Here is a 22,958-nt window from a genome sequence, read left to right on the forward strand (position 1 = left end):
AAAGCATTAAAGTTTCAGTCCACATATTTTTCTCTGAAAATTCAAAAATGCTACAATGAAATGATAGGATTACAATTTCCAACTGAAAGTATAACAAACTTTTTAGACTACGTATATATTAGATACTTAAAACTGTGAGCCAGTTTAGTTAGGAATTTTTTTTACAATAGTTTTTACTGTCAATCACTAAGAATGCTATCACTAAAAGAGGAAAAAATCACATGAAAAATGAATAGGACAGCTTTAATGGCAGTTATTTATACATTTAGCAATGTTACAAAATACAAATAAAAATTGTGATATTTTTACAAAAGCACTTCTTCACAATCTTAAAACTTTACTTACAAACTGGTTCGATTAAATCTGACATAAACTCTTCCTTTTTCCATGATTATTTCAGTTTTGAAATTATGTTCTGAGTATATATTATCTGTTTGGAAAGTAATGATGTGAATAGTATTCTGCGATGGTGTGGACTCTTACTGGAGTGTTGAAAGTGTCAATAATCTTCATCTTTGCATATTTTCTTATGTCTCAGGTGTGTCTTGTATGCTTTTAAGCTTGACAAAGATTTAAAAATACAAACAACGAAAAGCATTTAATAAAAAGGTTCCATAATGCAAAAGCAGAAGTCTCTTTTAAATCTTCTTCCTACTAAATTTGGATCGAAAATTAGCATTTCATTGTCCCACTCTTAGATGTGCTCTTATTTTGAAAACTTGACAAACTCAAATAGGGGAAAAATGTTGAAAGTTTAAATGTTAGCAATTGTAATAAACTTGAAAGATAAAGAAAATAAAGAAATATTTAAATACTGTTGCCCCAACAAGTGTTTTCCCTTGGTTAAGATGCTGCATGTATCCAATTTAATTCATTTCTTTATGTAAACAAACTCAAAATCTGTTGTTCCAAGGAATTTGTTAGGCTGTCTACAATCTCAGGTTGATATATGTCTTTGAAATGGTAACTGATTGACTGTGATCATCAGGCTAATATACAGTACCGTAATTCCTAGTGTACACATTTTAATTACACACAATAAATAACACATGAATGAACTGTTTTGAAAAAAATGTGCCAGAGCAGAATGCCTCTCAGTCGTTGTCATAGATGCAATCTGAAAAATAAATGCAACAAATAAAAAAAACATACTAGTTCGACTATTTCTTTAAAGGTTACATGAACATACCCTCTCCTCCAATGTCGTCATATATTTCTCCATCACTGTTGACAAATGAAACCCGTTAGTTTAGACATACATACATTGGATACTGATGTGTGTGTTTCTTTCAAGGCGTGTGTGATTGTGGCACTTACTCCATAATGTGAGCGGTTGAAACGTAACCAACTGTAAAATACAGATTTAAGACTTGAAATTATTCAGAAGCGCAAAGGATTTGAAATCATTGTATATATGCTCATCAATTGTGACTTTCATGGATGCTCACATTTCCCATCTTCATTCCGACAGATCAGTTTGTCATCCACCGCTTTGACAATGACGTCCAGTTTCTCCCCGGGCTTTAATGATAACTCTTTTCCTCCCCACTTCTTGTTTGTAAGTGTGGCCGCCACACTCACCTGGTACAGCACGTTTATCTCGCCCTCATACTGAGAAAACATTGAAGACAGCATTTTCACTCCAGCTTCATTTAAAGTGAAATGTTTGGTTAAAAGGGTTAAAACAACAAACTTTGAACTTTTTCCTGAACTCCTTCTCCTCTTTCTCGAATTTTTTCTGTTTCTTTGGATCCACGTCTTCAATTTTGCCTCTTCCTTTGAGACCTGGAAGGCTAGATAGGTGAACAGACATACATGAAAAAAAATAAAAATACTCAGATTTACTGAAATTGAGCAGATTCTCAACTACTTAACTGGAAATGTCCGTATTTACCTGACAAGGGGAGGAGGCGCTGGTGCAGTATGAGAGTCCACATCATCATATATCTCTTCATCAATTGCCCCTGGTTTTTCTGTGTTACAAGGGGTAACAAACATAAGTTTGCAACATGACTTACATCCAGTTTTGTTGCATTTGAAGTCAAATTCAACAAAAAGGGTTAGCAAACATTTGTGGTAAATGGAATGTACTTATATAGCAACCTTTTTTGAAGGCCTAAAGCACTTTGCAGTCACTGTCATTGACTCATGCACACGTACACACACTGATGGCAGCTGTGCTGCCTAACACTGGCGCCAGCTCACAACCACCAGGAGCAACGTGGGGTTCAGTGTCTTGCCCCTTGACACGTGGGGCGGGCGGTTAAGCCAGGAACTGAACCTCCAAAATACTGAATCATGAATAAGACAGTTACCTGAATTCCGCTCTGTTAAAAACTGGCTGGGTGGAGGCAGTCTGGTAGGACAGAAGGAAAAGAACGACGTTTTAGAGTTACGGTTGTAACAGCAATTAAGAAAATGTTCCGAAAATCTTTGATTTTGAAGGAGCCAGAGTTATAATCTAAATTTCCAAATCTGATCATGCTTTTTATTGTAGTTTTTTTATTTGTTAGACAACTGTTAATCCCTTTGTGTTTGCAGAAATGATCCTGTGAAGATTAGTGAAATCATACATTCAAACAGAGACCAAAAGAGTTAGTTTTTGCAGCAATTTTTGATTTTTCTGCGTGGTTTAGATAAAGAGTTGGAGAAATCACCCGATGAACACAAATCCAAAGGTTTTATAATGTGAGCCTTCAAATAAAGAATAAGGGCCAGATGATTAGGGATGAACAAAGGAGGGACAGAGGATTTGCTGTCAGTCTTACAACAGAGGTTTTGTTTTTACACTTTCATGCTGGAAAATCGTCTGTTTCGGTCAAACATCCGCAGAAAACCTTGTAGCTTCAGGGCAGCAGCCTTGGAATCGATTGAACTGGAAAGCCAACCGAGCATGAGCGTTTCATTTTTGGATTAAGTTTGACTCCTTGAGGTCGATCTTCCAAGGATGAGCACTTAACAGAGTTAAAGTAAATGTAGTCCAAAATGAATTTTCCTGTGAAATGTTGTCACAGTTCCTACCTAATGTCCAGGTTTGGATCGGCCACATCATCGTATATTTCTCCTCCTTCGTCTCCCGGTAGTGGAGGTAAGACAACTACAAATTAAAAAAGATGATTGAAGATTCAATATTTTTATGAATGATGAAATTAAAAGCTGATGAAGCTATTAAAATGTTACTTTTACCTCCTGCTTTTTTGTTCCCTCTGGATAAAAACAGGATAAACATGATGAATAAAAATGTGTAAAATTTGACAATAATTTATAAACTTAGTATGTGGGATTACCCAGTTTCAGGTGAAATCACATCAATGTCATCATAGACTTCTGGATCAAACCCTGGTGGAGCTTGAATATTCTTCAGGACGTCAAAGTCTATTTTAACCGAGGTGGTCTTTACATAACCAACTGAAAAAAGAAGATAAAGTTCAGCTTGTGTCTTCTGTGAACTTCCTCTCACTGACTGCTGCTGTGTAAAGGACCTGTTAACTAACAATGAACAGTACCTGAACTTTTTTTCAATCAAAACCTCAGTTTGTGATGTACTTAAAAGCTACTCGCTGAATATTATGGCTACCTCAGAAGAAATGAGGAAAGAGAAGGCAAAAGTGTGCTTTGAGCATACTTGACCCATCCGATGTCCGCCCCAACCATTTTCCCTCTGGGTTTCCCATGACACGAATAATGTCCAGATGCTGGTCCTTCTTCAGGGCCAGGTCGGTCTTACTGCCTTTGCAGTCCACAAGTGCGTTTCCTTCATGGATGACCTCTATGTCTCCCGAAATCTGACGTACACAGTACAAGGCATCAAAACACAAGAACCATATGTCAAACTCTTTCTGTCACACTCTTTTTTAAACATTTTTTTTTACCTTGAACTTCTTCCTGGCATCTTGTTCCTTCTTCTGACGCTCCTTCTTCTCCTTCTTCTCTGCCTCCAATTTCTTTTTTTCTTCCTTGTCATCTTTTTTCTTGTCTTGACTGTTTTCATCCCTATAAGATTAAAATATGTTAATTCCAGCTTCACATATGTACCAGTAAGCTCTCTATATAGTTTGTTTTAAGTCGAAGGGGTAAGCCATTTAAAAATAAATGTTTTTTTTACTGAAAAAGACTGGATACAAATTTATAAATTTGTTTATAGGTGAATTAGTAACGAGGTAAGAGGTCTATTAGATAAAATACGAATCAAAATTTTAAAACTAATTTTACTTATTTGTTTTTAAATTATTTTCAAAAAAGAAAAAAACAACAACAACAAAGGATTAAAGTTTAAAGATAAAGGGATTCAGTTGGTGTAGTGCTGTAAACCTACCACCAGGGTGCAGTAAGGTAAAACATTTCTTAATATAAACATTACACTTCTTTGAACCCACACACAAAAGTATAAATGAATCGAGTGCATTTATGATGAAAAACTAAACACAGAGTTTCAGTACTTAATGATCTTGACATAAACTGTCTGATGGTTTACTGACCATCGTTGATCCAGATCTTCATACATTTCTCCTTCCTCGTCGTCACTCTCCTGGGCACAAATGATGCAAAATTAGGTAAATAAATAAAAACCTTAGCATAAAAAACTTTCATTTTTTCTTACATAAAAAACAGATTATAGATTGATGCTAATGATTATCACAGAAACATAATATTAACTTATAATCTTTGACAGTTTTTAAACATCTTATATATTTCCTACTATTTTGTGGCACTATAATAATCATTTCAATAACTAAAAAATATTTGAAGGCCGACTTTGTGCTTTTTATGTGTGCGTTACTGAAATTGAATGCTTTCTATTGTTGTTGCTGCATGTCTCACCTTTGCCCTCAGACTTGGGTGATCTGAGGAGCGAAAACAAGACAGTGAAATTACAAGACAATAACCATAATTGAAGAACATTCATATTGCCTGGATGTATGGCAAATGTGTTTTTACATACATGGAATGGTGAACACAATTAATTTTAATGAATTATTATTAATTAACTCTAATTTTCAAGAACTGACTTTAAAATTGAAACATGGTGGCAGCCTTCGTCTTCATATGTAAATATCTCATCATCATGTGGAGGTAAATCATAAATATTAGAAAAACCTGTTGATGGTGGCAGAGGTGGAGGACCGCCATCAACATCATCATAGATGTCATCTTGCTGGATCCTACTGAAAAAAATTACATTTAACTTCTTTTTACTGTAGTTTTGTTTAAATAAAATCAGTACAAACAGGAGTTAATGGTATGCTTGTGCTTGTGTGCAGCTCACGTGGGTTCAGGAGGTCTCGGGGGCAGATTGGGCAATGGAGGTGGAGGTAGAACTGCAGGGCTGATTGGGTTTGTGAGAGGAGATGGCACAGGAGGTGGCACGACAGGTTTCTTAAAATCAGAGACTGAAAAAAAAAAAAAAAAACACAAAAAGCACTGGTTTTAAATTGCTGTCCATTTGTTCCACTGACTTCTGTATGTAAAGGTTTTTAGGAGATAGTAAAATCCTGCTCCAAAACTGGGAATAAAGACAGATTCATACTCTGCTGAATTAGGTTTTTATCGCATACATGAGAACAAAAACAGCTGTCCTTTCTGACCAGAACATTTTATATAAGCATTTGAAAGGTGAGAACACAGCAGAAATTACTTCTTTTGGGTGGAATAAAGGGGAGGAGCCAAAATTGCAGTAGAGGAAGATTTGTTGCTAAGACCTGTTGAGTAAGATAAAGAAAGAGGGAACATCCACATCCCTTTATTGCACCAACCATTTGCTTTTAATATACATAGCAATGCACTTTCTGCGCAAAGTTCCCTCAAATAAAAAAAAGAGTGCTTCCTATTACCCACATTGTGGCAGGGTGGGTGAGACAACGCTTGACTACAGTAATGTTTCTGACACAAGATTTAAGCACGCCATATGAAGAGATGCATATGGCGTCACTTCTGTCTGCCATTTCGAGACAATTCAAAGGATTTTCTTACTAATTCAAATATAATTATGGAAAGCGAGTGTTTGGTTTAATTGTTAAATTGTGGTACTTGTGTTTTTTTGTTTTTTATATGCCTCAATGCACCTCATTCCATTTGGCTAGAGGAAGATGTCTCCAGCAGCATGATCAGCATGAGAAGTTGGGTCATATCTCAGCATCTTGTAATAAAGATGAGAGGAAGTATGATAGAAAACTTCTTTCTCAGGTGAATAAAAGTTTGGAACATTGGAGATCAAATTTTTCCTTTCACAGGTCAGGTTCATCGGCAATGACTAACTTCCTTTTAGGTACTTCTGTAGGCCCAAGCTAGCATAAGAAGCAGCACATGGACTCTGTCTCAAGTATTTAGCTGTTGTTGCTACACTTCTGCATTTCCTGCCGGCTAAAGTGGAAAAACAACATTGCAAATTTGAAAAAAAAAAAAATTAAACGTTGATAAGTGGGCAAAAACATCAAAAGTGCTGCCATGTCAGCCATCTGAAATATGCATCTGTTTTATTTGGAAAAAAAAATGTGTTTTTTAATCTAAAATGGTTTCTGTTTGCTGGAACTCACTTCCCTATGAGGTTAAAAAAGCTGGACGGGGAACTTAGTCAAAGCAAATAGAGGAAGCAAGCGTGTCTCTGCCACTTCTGTGTTTTATCTGATTCCCTGACTAGCTGTGTCTCTGATGAGTCTCAAACAGACGCACTCTAAACTCACAGCACCAACACTAAAACTTAATGCTGCATTCTTGCTTGATCTGAACATCTAAACTATGATTAGGGGTTGCCACTAAACTTAGACTGAACAGCACTAAACACTGTTGTCGCTTCTCAAATGCACCAACTGCACAGTACAAGTCTGTGCAGCATCAGAGGAACTAACCTTGAGACAGCACATTTAGAGGAGCATGTTCCTCATTGAGAGTCAGGAAACTCAAGTCCTTTTTTAATCAGCTCTACAAAAAAGTAGCTAAAGTTAGACCTCAAAAACTGTGCAAAATCTGGACCGAAAGCTGAGATATTCCTGCCTCTGCGACCTCATGTGTCTCCCAGGTGGCTGCCAGAACTCTGACTTGAGGAATCCTCTCTAACCCTTTGTTTTCCAGCTGCTTTGCCTTTTAGGGAGTAAATCTTTTGTCCAGAACTTTCTCATTAATACAGCCAGGAGGAAAGTAATGCAGAAAGGCAAATAATTGAAAAAAAAATGCTTTTACATACATGTATTTCAGTTGATAATTGTGCTCCCTGCATATATTTCTTTGTGGGTTAATATGGTTACCGTATTCTGAGTTCTGACATCTTGCTTTTAAAATCACAAGGGGAAAGGTACCATTATCCTTGCAAAAAAAGGCACATTTTTAGACTTTTTTTTTTTGCACTTGAGTTACAGTTTTTCAATGAAACTGAATACTTTTCAATTTCTTTTCTGGTGCAAGCAAAGCTGAATCACAATATCAGTTCTCTCATTTGTTCATTTTTCAAAATAAATGACATTTTATATATAAACTTGCCTTTTCCTTTCTTAATTGCAAGAATATACTGAAGTTGATTGGATATCATGCTTTCTATTGTCTATTAAGTTGAATTGCTGTAAAAAAATAAGAATAAAAAGTCTGTTGAAATTTAGCCTGTTATAATGAAAGAAAGAAATTTCTGTCAGAAAGTCTTAAATGTCTCGACATTAAGATATAAAAAGGACCAGCTGCACTTTCTCAAGTCTTTGCTTTCAGAAGTAACTTCAGCCAAACATGGGTGTGAACCTGTGATCACACATTTGAGTATTTTTAAAAGAAAGGTGGAAAAAAAACTATAACAGACAAAAACCCCTCTAAAGTCAGTGGTTTTAACCGTCGATATATCTGGGTGAAAAGGGTTTGTGCTTCTTATTCGCTCACTTACCTTTTTCAGAACTTTTAGCACCCTGTTCAAATGGCTCCAAGTTGACTTTGGGAGGTCGGTTAGGTTTGGCAGGGGCTGCACCCAAAGCTAAAGAGTTTGGGAGGGGGTTTATTTTGGGGCCTGTTGTACCATCTCCGTTGACCTGGGAGGGGTTCAATGACCTCTTAAAGCTAGGCTTTTTTGTGGTGGGAAGTTTTGGTTGAAGATTGGAGTTAGTGCCGGTACCCAGGGATTTGTTTGCTGCCCCATTGTCTGTCTGCTCAGATGCATCTTTCTCCTTGTTGAAGAGGCTGTGGGCAGCCTTGAAGTTGGTCATGGGTTTCGGAGTCGTGCTTAGAGCGGGAGAGGGTTTATTTGCAGTTTCTGTGTTTGTTCCTGTTGAATCCTCATTCTGCTGCCGTAATTTTCCAATGCTGCTCAAGGGTTTTTGCTGCACACCGGGTAACTTGTGTGCTGTGGGGCTTGTGTTTGTTGGTGTACTCTCAACGCTATCTTCTTTCACCCAGCTAGGCTTGGAGGTAGCTAACACAGAGGGTTTTGGAAAAGAAAGTTTGGGTTCAGACAGCACGGAGATGACAGGGGGCTTGGAGAAGGGAACCTTCTGTGTAGGACTTTTCATTTCAGCAGAATTTACAGCAGCTGGCTTCCCAAATGTGGGTTTGAGAACAGTTAAAGGCTTGCTGGTGGGTGAGGTTTCATCCTGGGTGTTGGAAAACTTGCTTAAGGTAGTTTTGGGTCTGCTCGTGTCACGTGTATCAGAATCATTTTCACTGGGTGCAGTGTTTCTCAGAAAAGGGGGTTTGGAAGAACCAGTGTTTGAGGGGGTCTCAAAAAGTGATTTCTTCTGCACAAGTGGACCAGAGGAGGGGGTGGAGTGCAGAGGCTGTTTGCTAGTTCCAGCTGATGTGGAAGACGTATCGTCAAAGCTTGTCCCTCCTTGAAAGCGAGCCATGATGGCCTTGACATCAGCCTTTTGATTCTGAAAGAACGAAAAAAAAGGGACTATTGAAAAGACAAAAAGCCCAGAAAGCATTATTGTATAAAGAATTACTCATTCATTCATTCAATGTATATGAGAAATGTAAACTAAATTGTAATGTGAGGAAACAGAACCAAACTGACTTTCAGTTTTAAACGAGTCTTATTATTCTTTTTTTTGGTAGTTTAAAAAACACAGATTGGGATATTTTTTATTTATTTTATAAACTAAAATTATTTTTACTCTCTTTTTCCAATGTAGAGTCTCATCAGTCTGTAACACTCACCCCTGCAGCCAACTTGTAACTGCACTTCCAAAGGTTGATCTTAAAATAGTGACGCAAACTTTGCTCAAAGAGACCCAGGCATCCAGGATTTAAACTAGGACCCCTCTCTTCACTGTACAGTATAATGCCTTAGAGAAAATCTATCAGTGAAAATGTTTTCAGTGCTCATATAAACAAGAAAATAAAATCAATAAACGAGATTCTTTTGGTGATACCAATGAATGACATCACGTTTTGATGAGTTGAATAAAACAAAACATATGGCAGGTTTAGATTTTAAAACCAACTCTTTTTGAATTATCTCATACTATTTTATTAGTCTCACATTCTTTGAGCTGAAAACAGCAGAAAGATTAATAGTCAGCTCGCACAAATCAATAATGCTTTGCAGGGGAAGTTGTTTTCAGAGTTGTGTCAGTAAATTTTCACCCTGTTCTTTGCAAACTACAGGGTTGTGCAGTTCCCCTCAGAGGGGAGATCAAATAAGGCTTTTTATATAGTGTCACATCAAAATATGGAAGTGTTCACTGCAGACTTGTTTGCACTGACAAATACACATATCATGCTATAGCTTACCTCACACAAACACTTCTCTAACGTGTAAGGACCAACTTCCTGGCTAGTCTTTTTCAGTTGACAAAAATATTCCAGTGTTGTTTAAACCGCATTTACATATTGCAGGTATTTTAAACGTCTTTTAGTGATACGTAAAACTTGCCTGATTTAAAAAAAGGATGGATGCCTTCATCTTTTTTTTTTATTTAAACTCTTATGTACAGTACTTTGTCAGTCTTTAAACATAAAAAAAGGAAACAAAAGTGATGGAACCATTTGGAAAACAAAGGAGGGCTGGGAAATTATTTTTTAAATATTCTAAAATCCAATCATTTCCATGTAAAAATGTAGCATTGACAGCTGGAATTATTGAAACAGAGGGAAAATTTCGACTGTCTCAGTGCTGAAGCCTTCACAAAATTTCCCAATGGATAAACTGAGCAGCAGCCACACCTATTTTAATCAGACTGGTTTGACTGGTTAGAGTCAGTCAGCAAACCAGGAAGTGGAGATAAGACAGTTGTTGTCTCTCCACAGCCCAGAAGTAAAAGTGAGGGAACACTACAACATTTCAAATGCAAATGTGAAGCTTTTGGTAGAATGGAAAGGCTTACATGTAAACTAAAGCCTGACATATTTAGACAGTCAACATTAAAAGAAAGTCACTCAGTTACCAATAAGGTAAAGATGTTAATGTACAACTCAAGAGTTTGCATTTCGACGCAACATTTTCAGGTTTTCCAATCAGAGTAAGTCAAATATCCAGTTGGAGATGTGCTTGACTAAACCTCTTCCATGATTTTACATCAGGGATTTGCAATATGGCAACATATGGCTCATTCATCCCTCTATTGTGGCTCTTTGGCAGAAAAATGCTTCAGTGGATTAAAGGATTTGTAGTTACTTTCTTTTAGTTACTTTCTTTTTTGTCATTTATATCAAGAATTTTAAAATGTCAGATAACAGAAAATAATAATGGTACGAGTGGTTTATAAATTAAAATAATCTTAAAGTATAGATTAATTTAAAAAATTGGGCTCTCCATCAGTGTTGTCAGTTTTATTTTTTGAATGCAAAAAAAGAAAAAGGTTGACGGCACATCAAAATCGTAAAGATAGAAAATGCCATGTATGATTAGATTTTTGACTGAAGTAAATCAATTCCAACACGAGGATTTTAATTTGACTTGGAGTATTTTATTTTGAAGGAAACGTTATGCTGTCAAAACGTAAAAAAAAGAAATTTTTAATAATTCAATAATATTGAAAGGGTATATTTTATAAAATAAATGGCCCAATGGTCTCAAAAATATACAAAAAGTGTAATTTTCTGAACAGTGACTGTGTGGTTTTGGTCAGTGAGAAACTGGACCAAAAGGGGCTTTTGGTATTGGAGGTTGCAGAACCCGTATACCGGTATTCATTAAATAGCTTTTACTTTGTTTCAGAGGAAGTGTTCTGCTTTTAGATCATTCTCACGTTTTGGCAGTTCTTCAGACTGTGTCATGTTGAGGCTAAAGATTGTTGGAAAAGATTGAATTTAAATATTGAGAAGAAAAGGGTCATTATGCATTTTAGATCCAATCTTAGTTGATGTTGGTCTTAAATGTACCCTCTATTTGTGACACAGTAGATACTTAACAAAAAACTGAAATAAAAACTGTAACAAATAATTTCACAAAGTAAAAGCCTTTTTTGGCTACTCCTCCCTGGACTGTACTGGATGAACTATTTAGCTAATTATAGATGACTTTTCCCTGAGATCTTCAGAAAACTTCAAGTTGTGACTTTGAAAGTACTAGATATTGTCAGTTTTTTCCTGAGTATGAGGTTTTTTAACTATGTACAACTCCACACTAATTATTCCAGGGATTTTTTTTTGTTTAAGATTACACAACAATAAATTCTTACATTAAACACCTGTTTCTTCATCACAGTGCACTATAAATTACTTAACCGGTTTTCTGGGTTTGCAGCTTCTACTTCTCCAAATATGCAGGCACAAAAGTTTTTGAAATTTTTGAATAACCAACAAAGTCGTTTATGGAAAATAATTTCCAAAGGCAAAACAGTGTAGAAACTGCTTTACCACCAGCCAAATTTACATATACGCATATACTTATATGACCTGCTCAGTTTTGACTAAGTGAAGCTCAGGCGAGTTTGATGCATGGGTTCAAGTTTAAATCTGCAGCAAAACTGGTGACTTTTTGCTGCAAATACAAACATGAAAGCTTACAGGAAGCAGTTCAAACCACATCAATGTTGAAACAACTGAGAAGAATGACGGCGCTGGCCAACAGAAACGTCCCTGTTGTTTTTTTTTCTTCTGGTGATTATAAAAGAAGTCAACGAAGACCTCTAAAATCCTTAAACATTCTGCGAATCAAGATATGTATATATATATATATATATATATATATATATATATATATATATATATATATATATATATATATATATATATACATATATATATAAAAAAATCATGTTGACATAAAAAAGTGATCCACCAACACCCTCATTAGAAATCTACTTTAAAAGAAAAACTACAATTTTTAGATTAACCATCAGTAACTAAAAACAAAAACGCCATTATCACTCTAACTAAACCTACTGTGACCTAAGTAAATGCTAGAATCAACATTATTTATAAAACACATGCCATGTCCCTGTTGTTAACACCAAAGATTGGATTTTTTTTAAACAAATGAGATCAGAAGAGAAATTCAAACATTATCCCACGAGCTTCATCAGAGACTCAACACACTTTCCGTGTATTGTGAAGATGTACTCACCATCTTTGGGAAACAAAATACCTCTGTTGAGCCTCAATGGTTGATTGATGAAGTGGTGGACTGTTTGTTCAGTCCCTCTGTGTGAGTTTCTGTTGATGTCACGGCGAGTGAAGCACTGACAGACTGAGAGAGAGAACTGGGCGACAGAGAAAACCCTGAGTGTGTCAGTCTGCGTGTGCTACCCTGGAGGGGATGTCAACTTCAGCTCGAGCTGTGACATTAGCATATGTCTACAAATGACCACTTCCTCTCTTGCCGGTGTGTGCGTTTTTTTCTGGATGTAGGTGCCACCGTGTATGTTATCTGTGAGTTCTGATCTCCCACATTTGCCTATCCCAGGCAAACTCCCAGCTAGTTTCCCCTTTCATAACTGAAGATCATTCAGTTAGTGGTTGGTCAAGAAAAAACAAAAACAAAACACAGTGACATTATATTCCTGGTAACGACAGTGTACACTGAAAGGAAAATATGTTTCTTTCATTATGAAACGTGAAGAAAATATGCAGGATTCTACATAATCTTCGAAGCCTTTTAAGTGTAAAGCAATAGAGAGTCGGAAGTCTAAAAAGCCACAAAATTTGGTCAGGTATGATAAGGCTAGCCTCAAAAGAAAAAAACAATTTATTGCATAAGAAAGACCACACTTAAAGAATAAAACTTTTACTTGGTGCTTCCCTTTTTTCTCCTTTTCTAATTCTTTTTTCCCTTTTACTCATCATTTCCTGCAGCACTTGTTAGATTGTTCAGCAGTGCATTGGTAGGGTGTTCAAAACCTCACAATAACATGAATCCTTTTTATTTGTAATTCGAAAATATTTCAGACTCACAAAATCACAATTTTATTTCATATGTTTTTCCCCAAATAATAAAACATTTAAGACTAACAGAACCATTGTTTTAAACTGAATTGCATTATTGAAAAAATGATTTCCTGAAACGGATTCAATGAAAAATCTGTAGATATTTTATAAACATGAAACCAATTTCAATCTTAAAAACGTTAATTTTTAAGATGAGTCTTATCTTTTTTGGATCAACTAGCCCTAGTTGGATCAACTAGGGCTGCGTTCACACTGCAGGCTAAAACGACCCAATTCCGATTTTTTTGCCCCTATGCGACCTGTGTCTGATCTTTTCATGACAGTCTGAGTGACACAGATCTGATCTTTTTTAAATATGACCCAGGCCACTTGGGTATGTTGTCCTGAATCTGATACGTATCCGATCTTTTGAAGTGCGACCGCCGTCTGAAAGGCCAGGCCACATGGATCTGACCCGTATGTCATAAACATCAACCAATGCGGACGATGCTGCTGAGACCAGTCAGTGGAAGGGAAGCGAGGTCACCGATTGGATTCGTATTTGTGGTGACAGCTCTATTCAGGCCAAACTCGAGGGCTCTTATCGCAACCGGGTGGTTTTTGAAAACATTTCCAGCGAAATGGCCGAGCGTGATGTTAAAACCTTTCCAGGGATTACTTTTTTTTCCCCTTTCCGACTGTGGTCAGAAGCGTGGGGGAGACCTTCTCCAGGGCGGAAGGCGGATCCTCCTTGGGGGTTCACTTCCCCGTTCGGACCCTCAGATTCTCCAAGGCGGGTTAATAAAGAGTCAACAGCATTTATTCTGGGGGAAGCCTTCTTTTATTATTTATCTCCTTCCACTGTAACACACAACACGAATGCGTGCACCCGACACACTTCCGCTGCCCCCTCCCCCCACTCCCCCCAGCGCTGCACGTGCTCAAACATCTCTCAACACACACGCGCGCGGGGCCCCAGCACATTCACATCCCCATTCCACTACAGTGGGTATAGACGATCCTGGCTCCAATGCCTTTTTAAAATGAGAAGATTGTAATTGTGCTGGCTCCTTTGTGAAAATGAATTTAATAAAGAAAAAAGAGCTCTGCTGTTGACAACACTGTTGTTGACATCCATTGTTCACGTTAGCTACTTCTGCAAACAACGAGTGACGTCGTTCACTGTTGAATACTCTTCTGCGCATGCGGGTCAATTCTGGGTCATTTCACGCTCACACCGGAGATCACAAAAGTTCACATTTAATTGAAAATGTGGACGGCCTTGCAAAAAATTCAGATTTTTTTCAAAAAATCGGAATTGAGCATTAGGCCCTGCAGTGTAGGTCTCCCTGTGCAGGTCCCCAGCCCGGATAAAATATAAAAGGAGGGTCAAAGGGCAGGGACACCCAGTTAAGCTAAGTATTTAGTTTCGTTTAGAAATTATATATTGAATTTTATGACTAATTTCCTGTTCTTGTACAACTACTGCATGCCCATGCATTGAGATATACTGATGTAATATTGGGCCGTAAAATTGAATTGTATCAGGAAGGGTATCAGGTGTAAAAATCTCTCTCAAACCACCTGTGTAGATCAGTGAAAGCTGATTCGCTGTTGCGACCCCTGAAGGGCTGAGCCGAAAGGTGAACAATAACAACTATTAGGATAAACTCCTACGTTCCAAAGTCAAAAAGTCTTTACCTCACTTTAATGAATGTTGTTTTCATTACTGATGAGTCTGCAGCCTTCAGCCAAATGAGAAAATTAAAATTTCAAACATTTAACTAAAACTCTGAAGTAAAAATGTTTTTCTTCTCTTTTGCACACATACACAAACAAGCAACTCCTTGTTGTGCTTTCCAACATTTGCACCTTTTTATTTATTTATTACACAATTAGTATACTTGCTTAAGTTCATTGTGTTGTTTTCGTGATACTTTCATTTCTGGTATAAGTGTGTCTCCTCCTCTTCACTATATCCAGGGTAGCGCCCCCTTTCGCTGCCTCTAGTACCTCCTTCCTCAGTGCAGTGGATCCCCAGACTCCTCTGGAGCTTCTCCTCTTGAAGACGAAGCTCCATAGAGTCCACCAGGTCGTAGATGCTGTCCAGGGACCACATTGGCGACGTGAACCAGGCTTTAACATCGCCATCTTTCCCCACAACCAGCATACTGAAATAGTCTTTGCTTATTTTCAGCTGCTCCCTCAGATTTTTAACCGTGTCGGAGGAAAGGGGCTCGACTTCGCTCTGACTGTGACCTATAAATGCAGCGAAAGGTCAGTGCTGCACTGAAAACATTACTGTGAAAATACAGAGTTTTAATCTGTCAAGAAGTTTTTTTTTTTTTATCACAGTAACAGTCTGAACTAAAGTTTTTAATTAAAGTAATATTTATAAAGCTGAAGTCTAAATTAAATTGTAAGAATTTTTTTTAAATTTAATTACCATTCAGGGGAAATAGCTCCACAGTTCCTGTAGCTTTTTCTCCATTTCCAAAAAGCTTTAGCAGGGCAAAGTGGCGAATACCTATGGAAAGAAGCAGTGCTTCATCAGGAGGAGCTGCAGAGGCTGTTGTGGGTATTCTTCCTCGTTTAGAGGCTTTTTAAGCACGGGTTGACATCACAATAGATTTTTATGACTACTTAGTTATGTGTTTTCATAATTCTGCAGTAGTAATAATAAGACAATAATAAGATGTGTTTCCATTTTTAACACTGATGCCTGCAAAAGGCACATTGCAAGGATTGTGAAGCTACTCACCAAGGTGACACTCCTGTCCAATGAAAGCGGAGCGCTGTTGCTGGAAAGAATAGTCATCTTCAGAGGGAGCTGAGATCAGCAGAAGTCTTCTCTTGGACATAAACCTTAAAGGTCCAAAAAAATATATATATTTATTTTTTAGCAACATCCATCAGTAGCAGTTGCAGGTACTCAGCATCCTCCTTCGTTGTTTTTTAGTTTTAATAAGCCTACTGCCTTCCAAATTCAAATGCTTTACATTTGAAAAACATATTCGTTGTAATATTCCCTTTAAAAAAAACAAAAGATGAAAAAGCACACGCATGCAGATGACACTGAAGTAAACATTTGCGCCAAGCTTAATACAATTTTACTGTTAGACTCCAAGTACGAAATGCAGAAAATATCATAATTAATTTTTTTGCTAGGAAACATTTGAAACAAAGAATATAAATTAAAATAGGATACACAATGAAAAAAATGTTGGATGGAATTTATGTGCTTAAAGGAAATATGGATGCATTGTTTTGCAAATTGTTATCCAGAAGCAGAATTTTTATGTATTTATTTAGAATTTTTTCTTTGTAAAATTACGCTTCAGTGTTTAGAGGTGAACTCTACCTGAGAAGTGAATTCTGAACAGCAGGTGCTGGCACGTCTTCAGAACAGACAGGATGACTTGTTTTTTCTTTCTCTTTCTCAGAGTGTCTTGAAGGAAAGTTGTCTATGTACTCAAACAACGCTAAGCTTGATGGAGGAGCCTCAAAGACAGTCTGCAGGAAAGAGTAGATATTAGATTAAAAGAAAAGAAAACAACACAAAAGGCAGAAAGTTTTTTTTTTCAGACTGGATCATTGAAGAGCACTTCCACATCCGTTTGTTTGGTCTGGTGAGAGTCTGTCTCCTTTGCACATAAGCTTAGTTTGGTCAGTGTGAAAGTTCATCTGAACTCAGACATTCTCCCTTTCAAGTGGAGCAGGGTTTACAAGGCTTAAGTGAGCTTTCGCACTTGACAGATGATGTAGATGATCAAGGAAAAAGAACCCACATTGGACTAAACCTACAAATGAATGTGCCCAAAATAACTTGAAAGTTACACTTGATAACCCAAAGGACCAAAATAAGCCAAAACGTAAGGAGCATAAACTTAAAAAAAAAATAGAACATAGTTTAAATCTGAAGAAGTGCTAGCCAGAAAAGACTCCAAATTGTCTCATAGGTAGGCTTTTTTTTTGTCACCAAGCAAAAAGTTCTGTAACTGTGTGATGCTTCCAAATGATTTTGCTCAAACAGAGTGAAGATCTGAAATTGAATTTCCTTTTCTGACCAAAACTGTGGAACTATACTTGAGAAAAAATGCCTGAAATGCAAACAGAAGACATCCAAATACTAAGGAAGTTCAGACACTCTCTTACTTTGGGCTTGATGTCATAATCAGTGACGGTCATTGAAAAGAGATCAGCAGACGACATGCCGAGCTCCTGTCTCAACAAAGAGACCAGACCTGCATCGGAAAGCTCCTTCGGTTGGTAACTAAGGGGGGGCTCAGACTCTGAAAGAAAACAGAACATTTCATGGATTTGAGCCAGGAACGTGATCAATAGTTGGCCCCGACAGCAGGGCAAAACACTTGAACCCACATCTGAACCCTTAAACAGTCATTAAGGGGCTTATACTTTATATCTTGGTTTCATCAGTGATTGTTCATCATGTTACTTTTGTAGATTATGTTTTAATTGATTCTGTGATGCATGGAAATGGCACATTTCTTTGTAGTAATGCTTGATGACAAAGAAAAAAAATCCTGTCTTCTTTTCAAGTTCTCCACAAATCTTTTAAATATCTATCATCACTGTAAACATCACAGATAGAAATGTTCAAATACAAAACTTTACACATTCAATACTCACTGAGCTGATGGTGCTGCAGTGTGAGGGTGGCTTCACGTCCTTCGCCCACTACAGTTGCCACGGTGATCTTCCTGATAGCAAGTTCACACTTTTGCCTCTCGTTTTCTTCACTCTGCTGTACATACAGCGTCGCATCTTTGCTAGGTGTTGAGATCAGCTTATAGATAAAAACAAAAGCGTGTTCATTTATGAGGTTTGTGCATCTAAGAAAGGAGATCCTCAGATGGAGATAAAAGGTACAGACACACTCACCAACAGGCGTCTGGACCCTCTTAGACTCTCCAGAAGCTTTTTCAGAGCTGCTTTGTCTTCCTCACTTGCCTCCTTGCTGGACTTCTTTCCTCTTCCTTTCCCTTTCTTTCCTTTCTTCTTTTTGTTTTTTTTCTTTGAGATTTGTTTGTCCTGAATGTCAGCCTTCACCCCTGGCTCGACTTTTTCTTGTGTGTTTCGATTTTTCTTCATGTTTTCCACAGTGGAGGGGGGCCTAAAGAAATGACAGATGCTTATCCAGCTCTGACATGAAACCTTCATTTCTATCAGAACATTAACACCACTCGATTTTTAAGGAAAACTCAAAGAAGGCACCTGTCTTTTACCACCTCCTTGCTTCTCCTTGGACCTGCTGTGGGACTAAGCACTTGAGAAGTGGGCCAGTCATTGTTGCTCGATTCTTTTCCTTTTGTAGATTCGTCAGGCTCCTTCCTAATAACAAACCTGGAACGACCGTTCAGTATGTCCTGGATCTTATGCTTCAGAGCGGCTTTTTTGTCCACAGGGCCTTTCCTTTGCAACGTCACCACAGACGTAATGTTACCTCGTGTATGAGGTAACATTACAATCTTTTTCCTCATCTTTTTCCTTTTCACCACAAGTTTCTTCTTTATACTTTTGCACCTAAAACAGACAAAAAAATTTAAATATTTTCTCCACACTGTGTCTTTGATACAGAAAAGTCATTGAAAGTAAAGTTTGGAGTTATGTTCTTATAAGAGACCTAAAAACTTTTTTCAAATATTAAAATTCAGCAAAGAAAAAAAGTAAAAGAAATTATTTTGCCCATACGTAGATATTAAATATTCACTGGCCAGGATTTAGATCTCCATGCAAACTATTTATCATCGCTAAATGTAACTCAAAATCCTTAATGCTGATGATTGAAAGTTTAATCAAATATTTAAGTCATTATGTAATCATCTATTTTATTGAAAAGGTATAACAAACATGTCAATTGAATGGTTTAGCCAAAGTCCAGCGATGGGCCAAATGTGGCCTGCATTCAAATTTCTACCGGCCCGCATAAAATCAATAATATGCAGCCCCCAGCCATTTCTAAGAACTGTGTGTACACTTTCTTGAAAATATAAAATTTCATATAAACTCAGATTTAATGTTGACAAAAGTTTTTCATTTTCAGACAGACATTTTCTTTATTTTATTTCTGGTCCTCAAATCAGAAATACACTGTAATTTTGGTTTGAATGTCTTTAGATATATTTCTGTTCCAGGAGAAGAAATTGAATTTGCAAAAAAAGAAATTTAATTAAATAAGTCACTTGGATTCTGTGCTATGTAACAATTCGACCAAATGTTAGTCCTGCACACATTTTTACCGCTCCAAATCTGGTCCTCTATGCAAAAAGATATAGTTAATCCTCATTAATCATTAATATGTTGTTTGTTTAAGGAAAGATGTGCGGTTTGGCCCATTATGTTTTCTATCCTCATTTACTCATTGTTATAAGTAAAGCTGTGTAATCCTATTTAAATACCTTAAACTTAACCTTAAGACAAGGTTATGGTTGTGTCCAAATGTCCTTGCTACTCATTACTTGGTGCACTATGCAGGGCATTTGCCAAGTTGTAGGGGTGTCTGAATCTACAATTCTAAAATCCAGAATCTTAGAAGTCACTGGAAAAAACTGGGCTCGCTAGATTGGTGAACATAGACCTCAATGCATTGTGTTTTAAGAGTTTTTCATTGGAAAAACAAATTATTTAAATCTGTTTCTTTTTATAAATCATCAAAGGTTTCATTATCAAAACTTGGTGGGTTCATAGTCTTCCTAAAATATTGATATTTGTCAGGTTTTTACTTCAGCAAACAGGCGAAGTCATATTTGGTATATGGAATTTAAAAAGTAAGTTGCAAGCTTGTGTCTGAATTACATTAAAATCCAGGGCACTGGAAAGTCCCGCACTATAAAGTCTTTTAGGGGTTAGGAAAGTGGTGAGGCAATTCGGACATAAACTAGAAGCTATACTTCCTCATTTGAAAAGAGTAAATGTCAAATCTGGTCGTAATAGGGAAAACATGATGACCTTTAACAAGAATGAATATGCACAAAAGTAAAGTTTTGCAGTGCTTAACCTTAAGTTAGATCCTTTTCTGGTAATCTTTTCCAGTTTCCTCAATGGAAAATGATCGATGAGTTCCAAAACTGCCTCAACGCGGACCGGGTAGGGAAAACGTTCACTAACTCGGAGATTCTTCTTGATGACCAACATGGTAAAAGTCTGATCCTGAAATGGTTGATGTTTAGTAGAAGTCAGAATCAACAACAGAATCCAATAAAACATTTTTACACCTAAAAATCAGTATAAAGAATGTTGATCTAGGCAAAATGTTTACTTGGTTGGCAAGCTCCAGGTAGTGCAGCAGTCTGGAAACTGTGTCAGGGTCCAGGTTCTCCACTGTGGCATCCCCCTGAAGAGTGGTTTTTTGGATGCGTCCTTCCATCATGGCATTCTGGATGATGGTTATGATGAAAGTATCTCTTTCTGCTAGACGGCAGTTCAGCCCTTTCTGAGAGAGATGAGTGGAGAATCAACAGATAAAGGAAAACAGAGTGAGACTTGCATTCTTTTTTCCACCCCTATAAGAGGTGAACTATTGAAATTTCCATTGCTGAAAAAACTTGTTTACTTATCTATAAAAAAAAGCATAGACGCAACAACTGAGTAATAAATTTTAGGACATGACCTGGTCCATATCTTCTAACTGTTTTTCCATCATTCGGAGGTAGTGGTCGTTGTGTGATGGAGCTGTTATCACCCACAGCCTCTTTTTACCTGCCATGACACAGCGGAGTTGCACTAAATGTAAACATATGGGCTCATAAACACAATCCACTGGCTGAATGAGTTTGAGTCTTCTTGCCTGCAAAGTCAGCCAGAAAATCCAGCTCTTGAGCCAAGTTTGTTGACCCTGCAGCTCCCCTGCTGTCTCCCTCTTCTCTGTCTTCCTCCAATCGTAGTCCATGCTCAACTCCTGGAGGGAGGTCTGAATAGTCCCCCCAGTCTCTTACATTGGGGTCCAACTGGTCCTTTGGCTTGCTTCCAATGACGCCTGTCCATGCACTCAGTGATCCAAGGCAGGCAAGGCTCCACAGAGCGGTAAACAACATCAGATAGTGTGAAGTACAAAAATGAACCATCCTTATTGATGCAGCAGAAGAACTCCTCTAACTGACAAAATACACGTCTGGACTTTTTTTTTACTACTACTTGCTCTTCTACAGCAGAGTAGCTCGATGTTTAAAAGCTATCTGAGAGAACACAAGATGAAGTTTTCATTTTTCAAATGAAAGTATCTTTTGTAGTTTCAGATTTTTTCTCAAATAGTAATAAAAAAAAAGATCAAATCTGGAAATCAGAAATGTAAAGCAGCCGCTGCAATGTTAAAAACCTTCTCAGCAGCAGAGAGACTGACTGCAGAGACGCTCTTCTCCTCACTAACACATGCACATTCCTGGGTCACATTATAGCCTGGGCTTGTTCACAGGAAACTCCTGGATTTTTCTGCAGCTTCAAAGCACTTTTTTTTCTCCCCTCTCTGGCGTTCTCTCTCAAACACACACAGAAACACAGAGATCAAGTATGAGATGCAGCTTTTTCCATTATCAACCAAACAATAATAAGTCATGCATATGCAACACACCGGCAAAGGCAACTGAGTCCAAACTAATGATTACATTCGTGCTCATCCACATGTCAAAACGTGCTCATTGTTGCGCAACGTTATCAGCATGTCAGTGTCAGGGTAACTGTTTTTCAGAAGTGAGTTTCTGTACAAAGAATCCTCCTGTAGGGGTCAGTAAAATGTTTATTAACCTAAGTCGCAGCTGTAAAGCTTGAATTTACACAGATAAATTACGAAATGAATGTAAAAGAGAACTGAAACTTCTGCAAAACACGTGCAAATGGAAAACGGATGAGTTCGTATTTAAAAATGTAAGGGAGTTCTTTTGTTCAGTGTGGGAGCAGGAAGTTCAGCATCAGAAAATCCGTAAATAACACTCAGTGGGCAGTGCACGCAAAGGTCCTGGAAAGTTCAAACAAGGTCAAAGTTGTAAACCTGGGGAACAAAAAACTAAAAGCCCATAGCATGAGATCAACAATTCCTGTTCAGATGCAAACAACTGCTTAAAACGTTTTTCCTGTAATTACAAGGATTTAAAACCTCACCATGTGAATATGTATGTTCACAAGTAATCAAGATGAAAAGTTGATGAAATGACGTGACAAAGACTGCAAAGAATTTTAAAAGCATCCAATTTCATGTGAAAAAGCACAAATATATCCACATACTCAGGTAACACACATACACACTTACGTTACAGACAGACACACAACACACACATGCACCATCATGTACACAAACACATGCCCACACACATGCACTCCCACTCAGGCTACAGACACATCCGGGTAATACACACACAGGTCACAGATACACCCACACAATAAAACAAAATAGGGAAAAAAAGGTTTACTCTATGTAAGTACAGTAAGTGTGTGAACTCTCTTGCAGAATGGTACTTTGTTTATAGTCATTTTGTGAGCTGTTTAGTGATTAGATAGCTTAAGGTGTGAATGGCAGTTCTGTATTGCATATGGATATATTTTTTTATTCACTGTATTTCTTTTTTTGGTATGTCATGTATGTATGTAATGTAATGTATTTTTTCAGGGATGTTTTTTGTGACATTATTTCAAAAGTTAAACGAGCATGAAATAAACCCAATGACAGG

General features: G+C 37.4%; 2 protein-coding genes across 5 annotated transcripts; both read right to left on the bottom strand.

Moving 5' to 3' along the window:
- Nucleotides 1-229: 229 nt before the first annotated feature.
- Nucleotides 230-12,663, bottom strand: fyb1b (FYN binding protein 1 b). 4 transcript variants are annotated; one of them, XM_011481867.4, is made up of 19 exons: nt 12,479-12,663; nt 7,862-8,840; nt 5,267-5,390; nt 5,098-5,165; nt 4,822-4,844; nt 4,479-4,528; nt 3,873-3,993; nt 3,626-3,785; nt 3,288-3,408; nt 3,187-3,206; nt 3,022-3,097; nt 2,789-2,875; nt 2,316-2,356; nt 1,895-1,973; nt 1,694-1,793; nt 1,449-1,611; nt 1,318-1,348; nt 1,190-1,224; nt 230-1,117 (listed from the first exon to the last, which is right to left on the bottom strand). In XM_011481867.4, the coding sequence occupies exons 1-19, from the start codon at nt 12,479-12,481 to the stop codon at nt 1,095-1,097; spliced, it is 2,304 nt and encodes a 767-aa protein (XP_011480169.1). In that variant the 5' UTR covers nt 12,482-12,663; the 3' UTR covers nt 230-1,094. The 4 variants fall into 4 exon arrangements, with proteins under 4 accessions (XP_011480169.1, XP_004075002.2, XP_011480170.1 ...); XM_004074954.5 differs by having other exon boundaries at nt 5,098-5,162; nt 12,479-12,644; XM_011481868.4 differs by lacking the exon at nt 2,789-2,875.
- Nucleotides 12,664-15,125: 2,462 nt separating this feature from the next.
- Nucleotides 15,126-21,726, bottom strand: ccdc80l2 (coiled-coil domain containing 80 like 2). Its single transcript, XM_004074953.5, has 12 exons — nt 21,086-21,726; nt 20,909-20,997; nt 20,558-20,731; nt 20,297-20,448; nt 18,514-18,822; nt 18,181-18,412; nt 17,929-18,085; nt 17,434-17,570; nt 16,640-16,791; nt 16,040-16,143; nt 15,725-15,805; nt 15,126-15,537 (listed from the first exon to the last, which is right to left on the bottom strand). The coding sequence occupies exons 1-12, from the start codon at nt 21,360-21,362 to the stop codon at nt 15,218-15,220; spliced, it is 2,184 nt and encodes a 727-aa protein (XP_004075001.2). The 5' UTR covers nt 21,363-21,726; the 3' UTR covers nt 15,126-15,217.
- Nucleotides 21,727-22,958: the final 1,232 nt, after the last annotated feature.

Source organism: Oryzias latipes, chromosome 12 (assembly GCF_053564925.1).
Source record: "Oryzias latipes strain Hd-rR chromosome 12, Olatipes_Hd-rR_3.1".
NCBI lineage: Eukaryota > Metazoa > Chordata > Actinopteri > Beloniformes > Adrianichthyidae > Oryzias > Oryzias latipes.